Source organism: Centrocercus urophasianus, unplaced genomic scaffold (assembly GCF_019232065.1).
Source record: "Centrocercus urophasianus isolate 14NV4802_14NV808 unplaced genomic scaffold, USGS_Curo_1.0 seq_1445, whole genome shotgun sequence".
NCBI lineage: Eukaryota > Metazoa > Chordata > Aves > Galliformes > Phasianidae > Centrocercus > Centrocercus urophasianus.
Window position 1 is genome coordinate 3,268 of NW_024884637.1, and position 17,478 is coordinate 20,745.

A 17,478-nucleotide genomic window follows, 5' to 3' on the forward strand; every position below is an offset into this window, starting at 1 on the left:
CCTTTCAGAGAGTTGATTCCCCTCCTGTTTGTAGGCTCCCTTTAGGTACTGAAGGCTGCCATGAGGTCACCCCGCAGCCTTCTTTTCTCCAGGCTGAACAAGCCCAGCTCCCTCAGCCTGTCCTCATAGGGGAGGTGCTGCAGCCCCCTGGAAACCAGGCTCTTCTCGGTGGTGTGCAGCGATCGGACAAGGAGCAATGGCCCCTGCAGTGCTGTCATTATGTGACACAGGGGCTGGGTGGGACGCAGGCAAACTAAAGCTGGGAGACGAACAGCTGCAAGGGCACGGACTCAGCAAAGCACAGCCCTATGGGTAGACCGGGGGAGGGCTGGAGGCGGGCAGCGAGGAGATGCTGTCACGTCGGGGCGGTCCCTGCCGTGCTGCTGCCCGAGCCTTCCCCTCCTCTTTCCTTCCCCTCCTCTTTCCCTCCCCTCTCCTCCTCCTCCTCCTCCTCCTGCAGCCGCAGTGAGGCCGGGCGCGGTGCGGAGCGGTGCGGCGGGGCAGGTAGGGAATGGGGCTCGGTGGGGATCCGGGGATGGATTCAGCCCATCCCTAGCTCGGAACGTGAGGGCAGAGCTCTCTTGTCCTTCCTTTTCCAGCCGCGTTTGGTGCTTTTGCTTTGGGCTGTGGCTGCGGGTGAGCTTTGTCTCAAAGGTAACAGCGCCTCAGAAATAAGCACCATAACCCTGCAAGGGAGAGGGGAGGCGGGGAGGAAGCCTTGTTTTCCTAATGGATGGAGAGGAAACCTCGTTTACTGAGCGCTGGCTGAAAGGAGACCACTTGGCATTGAGGGGATGGTGTTGGCAGCCGCTGGGGCCGTCCCGTGATGCTCATCTCCTCCCCCCCATCATGGTACTCATCCCCCCTGTGGTTCTCCCCCCAGGATGCTCACCATGGTGCAGCACAGCATCGCAGCATCGCCCTCCAGCTTGGGGTTGGTGGTTTTTTTTGGGGGGGGGGGGCTTGGGCAAGAGTGAGGAGCCTGGGCAGTGCTTGGCTGTGCAGTTTGTGGGAAAGGGAAGAGAGAAATCAGTGTAGCTGCATTTGGGAGCAGTTCTCTGTATGGGAACACACATGACTATTGCATCATAGGGTTGCACTGAGTTGGGGGGGACCTTTAAAGGCCGTCTGGTGCATTTCCCCTGCAGTGATCACTACAGCTCCATCAGTGTCCAGAGCCTGCTCCAAACACGAGCACTACTGTGACTCTCTTCTTTTGCCAGCCATGTGCTGGCTTTCCTGGGAAGGAATTGGTGCAGAGAAGAGAGGCCTGCTTAAAAAAATCCCCGTCATGCAGTGGTAGCTGTAATGCAGTCAGCAGGCTGTGGGTTTGGTGCTTGCCCCCAGCCAGCAAGCCGAGCAGGGTGGCCAGCTGGACTAGCTCACTGCTTGCATGCTGCTTTGTGGCTCAGTCATACACAAACACCCCAGCCAGAACAAAGGACAAAGCTCGTTTGGGGCCAAGGGCTCTTGCAGGAAGAGGACACATGACTTGGGTGCCCTGGAGGGGTTGGTGATGGGTTAGATGTTATCTTCCACAGACACTTTGGGATGGGTGTGTGGGTGCTTCCCCGAACGGCTGGAGGGGTCTGAGCCCTGTGCTGAGAGTGCTTCAGGGCTCTGACTTATCTCCCAGAATGAGATCATGTGAGCTGCGCTCTGCTTATTTTGGTGTGGTTTCTTTTCTGCCTGTGCAGGGAGAGCAGGGAAATGAGTTGCGTGCTCAGCTGGGCTGACGTGGGGAAGACCTCTGTGATGGGGTTTGCAGTGGAAAGGTTTGCTCAGCATCTGCTGCTGCTGCAGAGAAAGCTGCAGTGGGAGGAGGCTGAGCATCTCTGGTCTGTGTGTTCATAGCTCTGTCTGTGCAAGGAGGGCAGGGAACTTTAGCAGGGATAGAGAGGGGCAATGCGTCCTCCTTGCAGGCAGATCTCACTGCTGCAGCTGCTCAGAGTGCTGTCAGGCTTCGTGCTCAGGCATTTCCTCTTTTCAAGCATCTGAAGGGCTGAATTCTTTGAGTTCTGTGTGGGGTCAGAAGGGAGGTTAGCTTGGTCTTGCTTTGAGAAATGTCATTCCAGGATCCCAGATTACAAAGTGAAAGGCAGGAGACCTGAAGACCACCTTTGCCACAGCCCTCAGCGGCCATGCCAGGTTTTGAGCCTTTGTGGGTTCTGGCAGCAATGGATTCCTCCATCCACATAGGAAAGGAACAGGGAGGTTTGGTAATAGGGGCCTGTTCCAAAAGCGAATGCAGCTGCTGCTTGAATGGAGAGCTTCACCTTTCTGTGTTGCTTGCTAAACAAGCCACAAGGTGTGGCTTTTGCTGCTCATTTAGCCTGCAAGAGCTGAGCAGGAGCAGAATACAGGCACACCCGGAGCTGCTGTGCTTGGAGACAGTGCTGAGCTGCTGTGCTTGGGGACAGTGCTAGGTCGGGTGGGACACCAACCCTATAGGCAAAGATGGGGGTAGGAGGGAGAGAAGGAAGAGCAGATTTCTGCAGGCGCTGTGGCTGATGCCAGTTTGGTGTTAGCACTGCTCTCAGGGCTGGTGTGCAGCATGCGAAATGGCTGCACTGCTCAAGGGCTGGGGGAGGAGAGAGTAGTTGTGGGGGGAGAGAATGGTGCATGATAACCCTGCTGGGGAAACTGTTGTGCTCAGCCTTATCTGCGGGCACGGAGAGATGGTGGCAGAGCTGCACGTGATTTCCCCCAGGCGGAAATGCATCCTGGGCTCTTCTATAGATAGACTGGGCCTCTTGCTAAATCCGTGGGGGCTGGGAGGGAGGAATCACATGAGAGCAGGGCTTTCCCTTTCCATCTTCACCCCAACCCTACACCGAGTCACGGGGTGCTCGGCGTCATCCAGCTGGAAGCACCAAACCCCCTGACGGCCCTGCTAGCACAGCTTGCTGCAGGCTGGGGAGGGGCTGCTTGCTTACTGCAGTGGCTCTGGAGGTTTCCATGGGGAGATGTGGCTGCTTCTGGCCTCGAGCCACGTTTTGGGGTGTAAGCAAACTGTGCTGCATGAAATGCAAGCGCTGCTCAAAGGGGAAAGCGCCAGGAAAGGAGCGGTGTCTGCTTTCGGTTTGGCCGCAGCTCCGGTGTGCAGCCCGTGTGGGCTGGCTGTGTGGTCACATTTGTGAGCACCCTGCTCACAAACAGATGGGGATCAGGTGGCTGCTTCCCTTCTGTGCTCTGCTCCAGGAAATTCAAGCTTGGCTGCTGGGAGGGGGGGTATTTATAGCCTTGGAGCAGAGCTGTCCTTGTGCCAGTGGGGGGGGGGGGGGGGGGGTAGTGGTCCGGTGCTGCATTCAGCTGAGGTGGTATGGAGGGACTGGGTACATCTTGAGGGGGCAGAGGGGTTGAATTCTGTTGCTGTATGGGGCATCTGCAGGTGCAGAAATGCTCTGTTGTTGTCCAGACACTGACAGATATATCCACACCCTGCCCACCAGTGTTTCAATTGCCATTTTGCAACCATCCTACACCAGAGAGGCTTTTGAGACCTCAGGGACCCCATCCTCTGGCAGCAGGTTTCTGCTCTGGGAGAAACCTCTATGTGAGCAAATGTGTAGGGAACTGCTTTGTAGAAGTGATATTTGGGGTGAGAGGACCCTGGTGGGAGCCTGGTCTGGTGGTTGGCAATCCTGCCCATGGCAGGGGGGTTGAAACTAGGTGATCATTGTGGTCCTTTTCAACCCAGGCCATTCTGTGATTCAACCAGCTGTGCACTGCTATGTGCAGTCCTGCTGAAAGCATCGAGAGGCTGCGGGTTGGGGGAAAGAGTTAATAAATAGCAGGAAAATAAAATAAAATGAAGCAAAGAACTCCTTTATACAGTCGGCCGCAGCCGTCTGGGCTTGTTGCTGGTGGAAAGTAGGGCACTCCTGCTGGGTTTGCTTCTCTGGAAGGGCTGAACTTGGCTGCATGTGGGTGGAGGCAGTCTGCATGGGGCTGTGTGTGTATCCCCGGGGCTGCTTTGGCCTGTTGGGCCAGCAGGGCTTAAGCCTGGGCTTGCAAGAGGGGAGAGCAGGGTAGTTGGCATGGCCCTGAGCTGCTGGAGCTCAGAGAGCACTGGGACACTGCTCTGAGCCATAGGGATGGGGTTTGGGGGTGCTGTGCAGGGACAGAGGTTGGGCTTGTCGGTCCCTGTGTGTCCCATCCAACTGGAGGATGTTCCAGTGAGTTCTGCAGGCCTGCAGTTCAATCACGTGTTTCTGTCTCCTAGCCCTTATCCTTTAGTTTTGTGGAAGTAAAGGGCAGCTTGTAATACCCTCCAAGTTCAATCCCTTGGATCTGCTTCAAAAGGGACTTTCCTGCTGCTGCTAATCCTGCAGGGTTGCCATGTCTGATTGCTTCTGAGCAGCAGGAGGGAGTTACTGTCTTGCTCCCGTGTCCTTCCTGACCTTTCCTCCCACGTGGTGCTCTGTCAACCGGAGCTCACGTAGGGACATCCTCCAGCAACATCCAAATCTGGGTGCAGGTGCAGTGTCCCATTCTGCAGCCAAGATGTGGCCGTCCTTGTCCATCCTGTGTGTCCTGGTGGCCTTCGCCAATGCCCGCAGCATTCCTTACTACCCACCCCTCTCCAGCGACCTGGTCAACCACATAAACAAGCTCAACACCACCTGGAAGGTGAGTACTGGCGTGTGCTTGGGGGTGCATTGAGGGGCAACCTCAGTGGGACTCGGTAGATGTGAACTGGGAGTCTCACCACGGTGGCTGCATCAAGGCTGTGTCTCTTCCCAGGCAGGGCACAACTTCCACAACACTGACATGAGCTATGTGAAGAAGCTCTGTGGCACCTTCCTGGGTGGGCCCAAGCTCCCTGAAAGGTAAGTTATGGGAGAGAGTGGGGAGAGCCTCCTGGGAGCTGCTGTGGGTGCTCCTGGAGTGTCTGTAGGGGAGGGGAATCACAGAATTGTAGGGGTTGGAGGGGACCTGCAGAGCTCATCGAGTCCAACCCCCTGCCAAAGCAGGTTCCCTACAGCAGGTCGCACAGGTCGGCATCCAGGCAGGTCTTGAACATCTCCAGAGAAGGAGACTCCACCACCTCCCTCCACTGTTCCAGTGGATCTTGCCCTGCAGGCTGTGAGTGGGGTTCCTCTGGATGCAGCTCACTGGTGGGTATCTTGCATGGGGTTAGGCACAGGAACATGGAATCATAGAGTTACCAAAGTTGGAAGAGACCTCCAAGATCATCCAGTCCAACCCACCCGCCTACCACCAGTATTTCCCCGCTAAATCGTGTCCCTCACTACATCATCTGCATGTTTCTTGAACGCCTCCAGGGATGGTGACTCCACCACCTCCCTGGGCAGCCCTTGTCCACTCAGTGGGTCGCTCCACCACATAGGAGATCAGGTTGGTCAAGCAGGTCCTGCCTTTCATGAACCCACGCTGGCTGGGCCTGATCCTCTGGTTGTTCCACACATGCCATGTGATCTAACTTAAGCTGATCTGCTCCATAAGCTTCCCTGGCACTGAGGTCAGGCTGTAGTTCTCCAGATCCTCCTTACAGCCCTTCGTAGAATGACAGAACGGCCTGGGTTGCAAAGGCCCACAATGCTCATCCAGTTCCAACCCCTTGCTGTGTGCAGGTCACCAGCCAGCAGCCCAGGCTGCCCAGAGCCACATCCAGCCTGGCCTTGAATGCCTGCAGGGATGGGGCATTCACAGCTTCCTTGGGCAGCCTGTTCCATGCTTCACCATGCTGTGTGATGCGTCCTGCCAGCTATTTGAGTGACTGTGTAAGTTGTAATCCTTGAAACTCAAAGCACTGGAGGAGCTGCCGACCTGGCCTGAAGACTTCAGAAGTGTTTGTTCTCCTTCAGTAGTCAAATAACAAGAGCACTTCTCCTCCAGGTCACCTTCAGAAGCCATAACAAGCCTTCTCTTTCTCCCTTGCAGGGTAGATTTTGCTGCAGACATGGATTTGCCAGATACCTTTGACTCGCGGAAGCAGTGGCCCAACTGTCCCACCATCAGTGAGATCAGAGACCAGGGCTCCTGTGGCTCTTGCTGGGTAAGGACACGTTGTCATTGGGTCGTGTTGGTGCAGAGTTTGGTGGACAAAAAGCATCCCCATTGAGTTTTTTCACTGAGCCATATAAATGTGGGCACGAGGGATCCTGCGATGGGGTTTATCCCAGCCAGGCTCATGCTTGCCACGCTCAGCTCGTCCCCGGGAAGGGACAGAAATCTGCCCAGTTTCTCTTCCCATGGGCGGCTCTAATGGCCTTCCCTTGTTTTTTGGGGGCTGCCCACAGGCTTTTGGTGCTGTGGAAGCGATTTCAGACAGAATCTGTGTTCACACCAATGCCAAGGTGAGCGTGGAGGTGTCGGCGGAGGACTTGCTGTCATGCTGTGGCTTCGAGTGTGGCATGGGGTGAGCTGTTCCTGGGACTTGTTTGCTTCCAGGGTGGGTGGGAGGAGCAGGGACACAACCCAGAGGTGCCTAATACTGATTCATCTCATCTTGCCCCATCCCTGGAGGCATTTAAGCCCAGGCTGGATGTGGCTCTGGGCAGCCTGGTCTGCTGGTTGGTGACCCTGCACACAGCAGGGGGTTGGAACCAGATGGTCAATGTGGTCCTTTTCAACCCTGGCCATTCTATGATTCTATGATCTGTTAAATCCTCCCCATCAACAAGAAGCCACTCCAGGCATTTATAGGTTCTAGAGTTACATGGGGACATAATGGGGTCTGAAGGTCTCTCTGGGCCACATCCCTCCTCCAGCAGCAGCCTGGTGATGGTGGCTCATGTGGAGAGGGCAAGCACATAACAGTAGCTGGCCAAAGGATCTTCTGCTAACCACAGAGCCTTGGTTGTCAGGCACTAGCCCTTTTACCTGTGGCTTTTTGTGGTCTTTGGGAGCAGGGCTGGGAGTGGGGTTTTTCAAGCTGAGTGTTGCTGGTGGCAGGTGATCAGGGAGATGGTGAGGAGACTCCGACTCCAGGCACTGCAGCTCGGGGATTTGGAGGCATAAGGTTCTCTTAGCTTATTGCTGTGAGGCTTCAAAGCATTGATATGCAGAATGCTTCCCTCTATTTGTCCCAGACGGGCTCAGTTGCTCCCTCCTCTCTCCGAAGGGGATGGTTTTGGCTCTGAGCAGGCTGGAGCTCATACTGCTGCCTCTTTCTGCAGGTGCAATGGTGGTTACCCCTCTGGTGCATGGAGGTACTGGACAGAGAGGGGCCTCGTGTCCGGGGGTCTCTATGACTCTCATGTGGGTAAGTCCTGGTGCATACACTGGTGAAAGCAAAGAGGAGCATCTCAGCTTGGTTATAGGATCGTTTCCTTGAGGGCATGCTGGTCTGCATCCTAGTGGCTGCTCCCTCCTTCAGGTCTGAGCCTTGGGCCCATCTGGCTCTTACTGTCCCCACTGTCCCCCAATTGGGACAAAGGTCCCTGAGCAGTACTCACCTGCAGGAGGCCTGCACAGAAGGCAACACAGTGGTCAGAGCTACAGCCCCACAGGTCTTTGCTTTCATAGTCTGGGCAGGCCTGAATTAGGCTGTGAATGGTTTGGGTGGCTTTAAACCAGTTTAATATGCTTTTGGTGAGAGCAAGAATCCTTCTGACAGATTTCTTCTTTCAAAAGCAATTTCCAGGCTGGAAAATTGCCCTGTTTGCTCATCTGGTGATGACCTACTCCTGCTTGCACCCACTGATCCATAGGGTTTCTGGGTCAGAAGGGTCATGCCCTTGCTCATGGTTTCAGATGTCTTCTCTAGCGTGGCTGTTGGGGATGGGGGCACTGGGGGACTGTCAGTTCATGGCACCTCTGCCCTTGCCAGGCTGCAGGCCCTACACCATCCCACCCTGTGAGCACCACGTCAATGGCTCCCGGCCGCCCTGCACTGGGGAGGGAGGAGAAACCCCCAGGTGCAGCCGGCACTGTGAACCTGGTTACTCACCTTCCTACAAGGAGGACAAGCACTACGGTAAGGGACGTGGCCTCCAATGCTGCTCAAGAGCTCCAGAACTGCTCCCTGAGGGGCTGAGCCTCTTCTGAAGCAATTCTATGGTGGCTGGTTTGGGTTCCTGGGCATCTGCAGAATGGGTGGTTCTTGGGGCACACATAAGCCTGTCAGATGTGCTTGTTTGTTAATGGGGGAGCTGGTGTGGGTCCTTGTGGCCTCACTGCAGCTGCTGGAAGGTGAGTCCCCTCACTGCTGTGATGGTGCCCGTGTCTGGGTTAAATGGCAAGGTCCTGAGCCCCCCAAGAGGGTGGCCTTGAAGCTGCTCCCTTCCTACCCACTGCTGGTAGTGATATTCTTCTATATGTGGGGTAGTCTGGCTGCTGCTTGGATATTTGTCTTAGCACCAAGTAATTTGTTTTGTTTTGGAAATGAAGTTGGACAAGAGGTACAGAGTAGGGCTTGGGGTTCTGCAAGTCGGCTGGGGCCCACTTTCCCTGCTTGGCTGTGTCATGATCTCCAGAGTACGAAAAACCATCTTGGCATGAGTTCTCTGAGTCATGGTACAGCCATCCCAAGGTCTGATGGGCTCAGTGGTGCTGTGCTGATAGTAGGACTTCTTTTACCTTGCCAGGCATCACATCCTATGGTGTCCCTCGCAGCGAGAAGGAAATCATGGCTGAGATCTACAAGAATGGCCCAGTGGAAGGAGCCTTTATTGTCTACGAGGACTTCTTGATGTACAAATCTGGTGAGCATCAGCTTCAGGGCTTCACCTGCTTCATCTGTGTGGCTTTTTCCCTGTTTGCAAGTCTGAAAGGAGTTCTCAAGTTCACAGCAGAGCTGCTGGAGTTGTAGGGCCCCTTCAATGCCATCTGTCCCACTCCCTGCACTGAGCAGGGACACCCACAGCTCCATCAGTGCTCACAGCCCCATCCAGCCTGACCTTGGCTATCTGCAGGGATGGGGCACCACCGCCTCTCTGTGCAACCTGTGCCAGTGTTTCCAGACTCTCCTTTATTCCATTTTTAAGCTTTTTCTTTGAGTGCATTTAACAAAAAGACCCCACTTTCTCATCAGGTCTCTGGGGTTCTGTATGGAATCCCTTGGTAGCCATTGGTGCTGTACAGCAGAAGGCCATTGACGTGTTGCCTTGCAGGGGTGTACCAGCACGTGTCAGGGGAGCAGGTTGGAGGCCACGCCATCCGGATCCTGGGCTGGGGCGTCGAGAATGGGACCCCATACTGGTTGGCTGCCAACTCCTGGAACACCGACTGGGGAGATAACGGTGAGGAGCACAGAGCTGTTGGTGCTGGAGGGTCTCCTTGGGCATTTGGTGCAGAGGGAGGTGACTTCTTTCCATGGTGTCCTTCCAGGCTTCTTCAAAATCCTCCGAGGAGAGGACCACTGTGGCATTGAGTCTGAGATCGTGGCTGGCGTCCCCAGGACGGAGCAATACTGGACGAGGGTGTAACCACCCTCCTGCATCACTGCTGATGAGTTGATCACACCACAAATAATCCCAAGTCCCTGACGCTTTTAACTGATAGCGGGTTGGGCGCAGAGCCCCCACTCTTAAGAGACTATAGTTGAGGTTCCTTTAATTAAAGCTTTTTATCTTTTTATTTCGTTCTGGTTTTAGTTGTACGGTGGAGCTGGAGGTGGCAGGTTGTGTATTCGTGCGAGCTGCTGTCTGCAAGCCCTCTGCTCCTGGTGGCTCGCAGCTGGAGGGCATTCCCTGCTCAGGGGACTGCTGGAGGGCTCTGTGACCCCACGTGCTGTGGTCTTTGGGTAGCCTGAAACCCTTCCAGCCCGATGTATTACTGGGAGGATGGGAATCATTGTGCTGGAAACAGGGACTTGGTGGGGCAGCAGAGATGGGAAATGCAGGTTGTGTCCATGCATGGCTTGTGCACTTGTGGCTGGGCTGGTCCAGCTGCTGTTGGCACCCAAAAGGAGCAGGGTGTGCAAGAGAGCCTGTGCCTTCCTGGATGGGTTAGGACTTTGTAATGACAGGAAACTGAAGAACCTGATGTGGGGCTGGCTCTGGCTGGAGCTGCATAGAGCCCCTCCTGCCTGCAACAAGTCATCTGTGCACTGCTCGCTCTGCTCCATTATTTTGGCTGCTTTTTAAACCACTCATTTTCTTTTTTAACTCTTTTTTTTTTTTTTTATTCCTTCCTGCTGTAGTCTGGGGTTATTGATCCTAGGGAAGGGCCTGGCCTGAGCTCCACGAGCCTTTGATCAAATGTCCTGCAGCACTGCTAGAAAGGGGAAGCTGCGTCTGTCAAAGGCAGCTTGGTTGTGCTTTGGGTCGTGCCTTGGTGAGGGTGCTGCTGTTAGCATGTTGGCGTGGTGCTTTGGGACTGCAGACCCTGAATGTCGGCTGCAAAGTGTTCCCCAGCTCTGCTGCAGGGAGCTCATACAGATGCTTGCAGGTATCTTGCTTATTTGCACACCTCTAAAGCTTTCTTTGAGCCACAAGTATCAAGGAAGAAATACCCTTATTTTTTTTTTAACTGGGGGGGGGCCCTGGCCCGGTGTAATAACTGTAGGAGGAATCGTATGATCTGCCCGTGCTAATGTAATGGAAGAACCTTTTATTTTCTCTGAAAGCACAGAGTCTATTGGCGAGCTAAGGCCACACAGCTGACATGAGTGAAGCAGGCTCTCCCCTTGTACTGTAAAATAGCCCCATACCTCTGCTTACTCATTGAAACAGAACTTTGGTGTATCTGAATGAAAGGACTGTGCCAATAAATGATTTCTCCAACACCTGGTGGTCACTTGTGCTTCGTGAGCTGAAACAACATCAAGCTGCACATAGCAGGGGGGGTGAAACCAGATGATCATTGTGGCCCTTTTCAACCCAGGCCATTCTATGATTCTTCTCGTTACTTTGCTGTCGTGGAAGCCAGGTGTGACCCTTTCATGCATGTCTTCATGTGAGTGCAGCCTGTGCTTGCTCTGGCTGTGCTGGGGACAGGGTGGCTGCAGCCAACGGGACACCTGCAGTCCCAACACAGAAATGCAGTGTGAGTTAGGAAGCATCCACACTCAGCTGAGCTGAGGGCTAGAACTTGTGGCAGGGCAAGGAAATACCACAATAAAAGAAAGAAGAGCCGAAAAAAATGCACAAAACACGTTTTTCTTTTTTTTTCTTTCCAAAGAAAACTTTAATTTCAACAAGACAGGAAGCTGCACAAAGGGAGCTACCACAAGTTCTTTTGAACAACAGCTTAAAACTATCTACAGCAGTCCTTGTAGAGTAGGGATCCTCCCTCCAAGTAACAGTCTGGCCACACAGGCTTGGCCTTACTACCTGGTAGATTTTTCTCTGTCCTGTACCAGGCTGTCCCCCCCCCATCACACAAAGCAGCAGTGGAGAATTAGGGACGCTGAAAACAATTGCAACCCAGGAAAACGAGACTTGAAACAGTTGTCTCCTCTTCTCAGCCCTGTTTGTTCACATTAGAAACATGGCCCACTCAAAAGTCCAGGCTGCTGTGTTTTCAAAGGAGCAGCGGAGAACTCTTCCATTTTATGTGCCAGCAGAACCCTAAGCATCCCCAGCTGCATCCCTGGGCCAGGGAAGCTTGCCCAGGCCACTCTCATCCCCTTGGGCTGAAGAAGTGCAGAGCCCAGACAGCAGAGGGTAGGTGGCACCTCCTTCCCCCTCCCTTTCACCACCCCTCAGCTGCTAAAATACAAAGCTCTACAACTCCACAGCGCAGTGCTTGAAGGAGATGCTGCAGATGGCTTTTAGCAGGATGCATGTTAACATCTCTAACATACTTAACAACAAAAGGGCTTGTTTCAAGCCTAGCAGCCTCTTCCAGTACAACACAAAAGTGAAGATTGCCCCTGTCCATTTCCAGGCTGCAGGATGTCACCCAGCCTCGGTTGGTGGCCAGAAGATGGCCAGACCTTTTAAGACCTTTTCAGTCCCTCCTTGCTGAAGCCAGAGCCCTCCATATGCTTCCAGTGTTGAAGTGATGGGGAAGGGGTTATGTAAGGGAGGCCAAAACCCAAAGGCTCCCATCCCAGTTCTGAGCTGGAAAGGGGCCTCAAATCTCAAGCAAGAAAAGAGGCAATTGAAGTTTCTATTTAAACCATCCTAACCAAAATAAGAATAGTAATAATGATAATCAGGTAAACTGTCCAACAGGAAAGGAGGAAAAAAAATGCAACCCCAAACAGTTAAGACTCCAACTGGCGTTTGTAACCATCTGTGCAGACAGAAGGATTGGGAAGGAGCGGGGTCTGACAATGCCACACCATCGCCCCGATGCTCCAACCCACCAGCATCCCATCCTCATCGCTGCCCGTGGACCCGGTGGCACCCGGCCATCCCCACCACCAGGGGACAAGGAGCCTCTGCTGCCCATCTACTGACCATCTCACTCCTGCCACCCTCCTGCTCTTCAGTTCTCACCCGCCTGGACGTACTCTTCGGTGGCCTTGGAGATGGTGCTGAGGTACTGCCAGCTGAGGGCAGCCAGGAGCATGGCACAGGACAGGTAGATGGGGGAATAGTGATGGCGTGAGGCCATGGGGCCGCTGGGCAGGCTCATGGCACGGATGGAGGCGATGATCTGCTGCGTCTTGTTGGATGAAGGGTCCGTGCTGGGGATCTTCTGGTAGATCTGGGGGAGGGGAGAAGGGGGAGCGTGGTTTACACACGTGGTTGAGGAGATAAATGGGATTTCTGCGTGGAAGAGGGAGCTTCGTGGGTCACAGGCACCACATCCTCAAGAGTAACCTCATGGTGGATGGCTCAGCTGCTGCACGGGGCCAAAGTCCACTTCCCTTGAGAAGTGCATTAAGCCAGGCAGCCTCTTGAGGGCACCCCATGATGGGAGATGTACTACCACGCCTCTGATACAAACATCAGCCACAAAGCAGTGCTCTGGGGCAAGTAGCTCTGGCCCAGCAAGCCTCACTCACTGCTGCTGGCTGGGCTGTAGCTCACCCAAATCAGCAAGGACACCCCAGGGTGATGAGCAGCTGGTGTGACTGCAGACAGTTATCTCAACTGGAAAACACCATGGTATTGGGGTTGGAAAATCCCGTTGCCATGGGTTTGGCCTGCCTCCAAAGGGAGCTCTAACAGCCCATGGTTTGGGGTCTCCCTGATGCACGACATGACATGTTTTTATTAAACACTCCCCACTGAATCCCATGAATCCATTCACTAGCTGTTCTTCTCTGTAAACTTTTAACACCCACAGTACCTTGAAGCCATGAGTTCCGCTGCTTTAAATACCTGCAAAGAGCCAGCCTTAGTTAATGCTGGCCTGGAAGTGCAAACACAAACTGCACCACATTAGCTGCAACTATGGACACGGTGAAAACAAGAGCACTAGCTGCAGAGCTGTCTTTGGGGAGATGATGCAACCTGTTTAGAAGAAAAGCACTGCTGGAACAGTCATCTTGCATGGTCAGATGGGAAGCTCTGGTGCTCTGAAAGCTGATTCATCTTACTCTCAATCAGAATCAAGACAAGACATTGGTCTCTGCCTCTTTGCACAGGCACAAACCAATGGTATGCTTAAAGGACCAAGCAGCCAGTTTGGCTGATGCCAACACCACGTCAGGTGTTCCGGCACTAATAGAAATGTAATGAAAAGATTAACAGATTCATGGGTCTGCAAGGGACAGCCAATTCCATGCCAGGAATGAGAACACAACAGCCAGAAATGATTCCAAGCAAGCTGTTCAACCTACCTCTTCCACATACTGGTACATGATGGCTTTGACAGATTGCATGTTTGTGGCATCCATCATCAGAGTGACAGCTTGTCCCTTCCGGATCTTCACTACCCCTCTGAATACCTGCTTGTTATTGTAGCAGGCAGCAAGAGTGGCAATAGCCATCACCTAAGGAGAAACACAAAGAACCCTTGTTACAAGCTGACTGCAAAGGAAATAGAATCATAGACTGCCCTGGGTTGAAAATGACCATAATGATCATTTAGTTTCAACCCCCCTGCTGTGTGCAGGATCTCCCACCAGCAGACCAGGCTGCCCAGAGCCACATCCAGCCTGGCCTTGAATGCCTCCAGGGATGGGCATCCACAGCCTCCCTGGGCAACCTGTTCCAGTGCTGTTCCAGAAATAACCTTGGTCCAAGTGACAACACTGGCAAAACACACTGGAGTGAAGCTGCAGTCTCAATCACCTACAGCAGAAGTGGCAGGTACCAGCATAATGCAGGCTATCACATGCTATGTAACCCTCCCACCTCCAACTTCAGATCATCTGGGCTGCAGATGAATGAATAACCACCTGTATGTAATAACCTACCTGGGGGATAGCACAGAAGTTGAAGACACTTTGGTTTTTCAGGCGAGACAAGTAAGTGAGGACATCAGGTACGTGGCGGAGAGCATTGGTGATGAGCTCATTCAGACACTGCACAGCCATATCTATGTTCTCTGGCTTGGTAAGGTCAGAGAGCTTCTTTGTGTATCTGCTCCAAACCTAAACAGCAAGATAAGGACTCAGAAGTTGGAGGGTACATTCATATCATAAAGGCGACACCAGTTACAGTGAGAGGTCGGGGGAACCAAGAATGATCAGAAGAGCCTAGGAGGACTGGGGCTTAGTAGGCTAAAGGAAGGGCTCTGGAAATGTGACAGTGACCTTCATACAGATGGGACCTCCGTATAGATGGGGAATGGTTTTAAACTGAGACAGGGGAGGTTGAGGTTGGATATGAGGAGGAAGTTTTTCCCCCAGAGGGTGGTGAGGCACTGGCACAGGTTGCCCAAGGAGGCTGTGGATGCCCCATCCCTGCAGGCATTCAAGGCCAGGCTGGATGTGGCTCTGGGAAGCCTGGGCTGCTGGTTGGTGACCTGCACACAGCAGGGGTTGGAAGTGGATGAGCATTGTGGGCCTTTGCAACCCAGGCCATTCTGTGATTCTATGAGGAAAAAGGGTGCACTTTCATGTCTTCTCTAGGCAGGGCAAAGAAATACAGCTCATGTGCCAGGCTGGTATCACAAAAAGCTCTATCAGACAGACCTGTAGACTGTCAAACCTTTCCCATTAACTTTGATTTAAAGAGACACAAGGGATGCTATAATTTTAGCAGTGCACCTTAAACTATGCACCCTGCAGAGTATTTGTGAGACACCTGTCCTGGAAAGCATGGCTCGTTGGCTACACCCACAACAGATCTTGAATAGGAGTACAAAAGATTATAAAGGGACAGGAACAAAATTATCAGTGATGGAAAAACCCCAGCCACGGGGATTTTCAAGACAACTCTTGAAGGAACTGTTACAAGGAGAAGCTGCAATTCACTGCCAGAGCAGCAACAACAGCACTTTCAGTCTTTTTTAGCACAGTACAAGCATTTTGAGAAGCACAGCAGACATGCTCACCCAAAGGCAATGTTTTCCCTTACCTCCCTTGGCCAGAACTCCCTTCCTTCCAGCTGGTCTTCTAGATAGTCACGTATGATGTTGGTTTTTTGCAGGAAGAGGCCCATGGAGTTTGCCAGCTCTGTGTCCTGTCCTACAATAGGATCTTCCAGCTCTGATGCAGAGAAGAGTCGGGAAAGGCCTATCCCCACCAGCCCAGCCACATAGTGGCAATACTGTGAGGCACCAGGAGGGGAAAGGGCAGGGAAAAAAAAAACCAAGGTAAAAGGATCAGTTACTAGGAGCTGCCTACTTAGCACAGCACGTTTCACAGCTCAGGAGGTAATTCACACTACATTTTCTGCAAGTTTGTGTGGATCTCCTTGCTCCATCTCAGCCTTTCTGTGCTCAGCAAATGCTTTGCCAAGGAAGTCCTTTGCCACGACAGTGACTGCTGGTGCTACTCTGCTCTCAGCACCAAATGGGCTGCCCACAAGGGAACAGCTGACATGTTGGGTCACCCAAAACGTGCTGGTGGGCTACACCAGTCATCCACACCCTCCTGTTACCACAGGACCAGCAGTTCCACTCTCTCCAAGCCCATACAGCCTGCCTCCCTCACCCTGCTGAACCCACTTCACACAGGAATGCCCTTTCCCTACAGACACGGACATGAAAGATGCTGGATTTCAGGAGAAGGCTCCTGGATATGAATATCATGTAGGAAGAGACACAATGGCCAGCCCTGCTCCTCAGAGGTAACTGAAATCCTGTCTTCTCGGGGTCTCCCACTGACTCACTGCACTTCTGTCATTCACTGTGTATGGACAGACTCACCCGATCCCATTCACTCTGAGAATCCACCTTCTTTTCCAAGAACTCCGCCATCCCAACACCCATCTTGTGACAAATATCAGAAATCACATCCTGGTAGACCTTTGCCAGGTTCCTAAACTCCATGGAGATCTGTATCACGTACAAACAAGAGGAAATAAAGACAGTGTCAAGAACAAAAAAAAACAACATCAGAGTTCACCTTTTATTAGAAGACAAGAGTAAGACTTGTTTACCAGGCTCACATCCCTGGCTAGAGATCCAGGACAACTCCCACAAGGAGAGTTGTTTCAAGGCCCTCAAAGCACAGGCTCAGTCTGTTCTCAATCTAAATGCTACAATCTCTGGCAGCAGATCAGACACAACAATATCTTTGGGAAGGCTCTGTGGCCTTGGATTGGTATAATCTGAGAGTTACAGGACAAAACTAGCTACAACTGGCACACAAAATTTCTTCTAATTTATGAGAGCACCATGTTGTGCAGACCATAGGGAAGGTAAGAAGTTCATAGAATCATAGAATGGCCTGGGTTGAAATGGACCACAGTGCTCATCCCATTCCAACCCCCTGCTGTGTGCAGGTCACCAACCAGCACCACCAGGCTGCCCAGAGCCACATCCAGCCTGGCCTTGAATGCCTGCAGGGATGGGGCATCCACAGCCTCCTTGGGCAACCTGTGCCAGTGCCTCACCACCCTCTGGGGGAAAAACTTCCTGGTGCTCTGTTCTCCTAAGCCCTCACTAGTTTTGGTTCTGCAAAGCACACAGGTGCCCTTTGCACAGCAGAAAAAGCATAAAGCAGCACAGAAAGTGAGAGGGTTCTGCCCTGCAACCCCACACTCAGAGCTACAGAACTACATGCAACATGGAGACAGCTGCACACAAGGCAACCCATGCAGCTGAAGGAGGAGGTGGGTGTCTTACTGTTGGGAAGTCCTCCAGCACCTGCCGGTGCTTCTCCTTGCTCTCCATGTATTTCCACTCCGGTTGATAGAGATAAGAGTGAAACTCAATCAGCATCGGGACCTTTACGTCTAAGCTGATGGTCATGTCATCCTCTATGGTGTCCAGGGCACGGAGAACTAGGTAAAATATACAGACAGCATGCCTGTGGGGAGAGAAGAAACAATCACCTGTCACACAGGAAACACAGCTAAGATTCATCACACAGTGTTCAGTGTGGCATTTCCAGTTCAATACAAGCATGGAGACACTCGCGTCCAATCCCCCTCCAGCACTGCTGTGAGAACACTGCTTATCTTGGGCCATGAAAGAAGGTAAGAATAAAATGCCTTAGGATGGGATGCTCAAATCCTGGGGCAATAAGAACAGGTTAAAGGTGAAAAGCATGGCTTC

The 17,478-nt window shown here is 52.8% G+C and overlaps 2 protein-coding genes across 3 annotated transcripts; one reads left to right on the plus strand and one right to left on the minus strand.

Annotated features, from left to right (window-relative positions):
• The first annotated feature begins 396 nt into the window (after positions 1 to 396).
• LOC122158510 (cathepsin B) lies at positions 397 to 9,546 on the plus strand. Of its 2 annotated transcripts, none has more exons than XM_042815236.1 (10): positions 397 to 504; positions 4,481 to 4,632; positions 4,747 to 4,832; positions 5,908 to 6,022; positions 6,267 to 6,385; positions 7,146 to 7,231; positions 7,799 to 7,945; positions 8,556 to 8,672; positions 9,081 to 9,209; positions 9,298 to 9,546. In XM_042815236.1, exons 2-10 carry the CDS (start codon positions 4,507 to 4,509, stop codon positions 9,393 to 9,395), a joined length of 1,023 nt encoding a protein of 340 aa, XP_042671170.1. In that variant the 5' UTR covers positions 397 to 504; positions 4,481 to 4,506; the 3' UTR covers positions 9,396 to 9,546. The 2 variants fall into 2 exon arrangements, with proteins under 2 accessions (XP_042671170.1, XP_042671171.1); XM_042815237.1 differs by lacking the exon at positions 397 to 504 and adding an exon at positions 2,952 to 3,003.
• A 1,526-nt stretch (positions 9,547 to 11,072) lies between these two features.
• LOC122158511 (squalene synthase-like) lies at positions 11,073 to 17,427 on the minus strand. Its single transcript, XM_042815238.1, has 6 exons — positions 17,047 to 17,427; positions 16,126 to 16,254; positions 15,333 to 15,524; positions 14,228 to 14,404; positions 13,649 to 13,801; positions 11,073 to 12,567 (listed from the first exon to the last, which is right to left on the minus strand). The coding sequence occupies exons 1-6, from the start codon at positions 17,389 to 17,391 to the stop codon at positions 12,346 to 12,348; spliced, it is 1,218 nt and encodes a 405-aa protein (XP_042671172.1). The 5' UTR covers positions 17,392 to 17,427; the 3' UTR covers positions 11,073 to 12,345.
• Between the last annotated feature and the right edge of the window lie 51 nt (positions 17,428 to 17,478).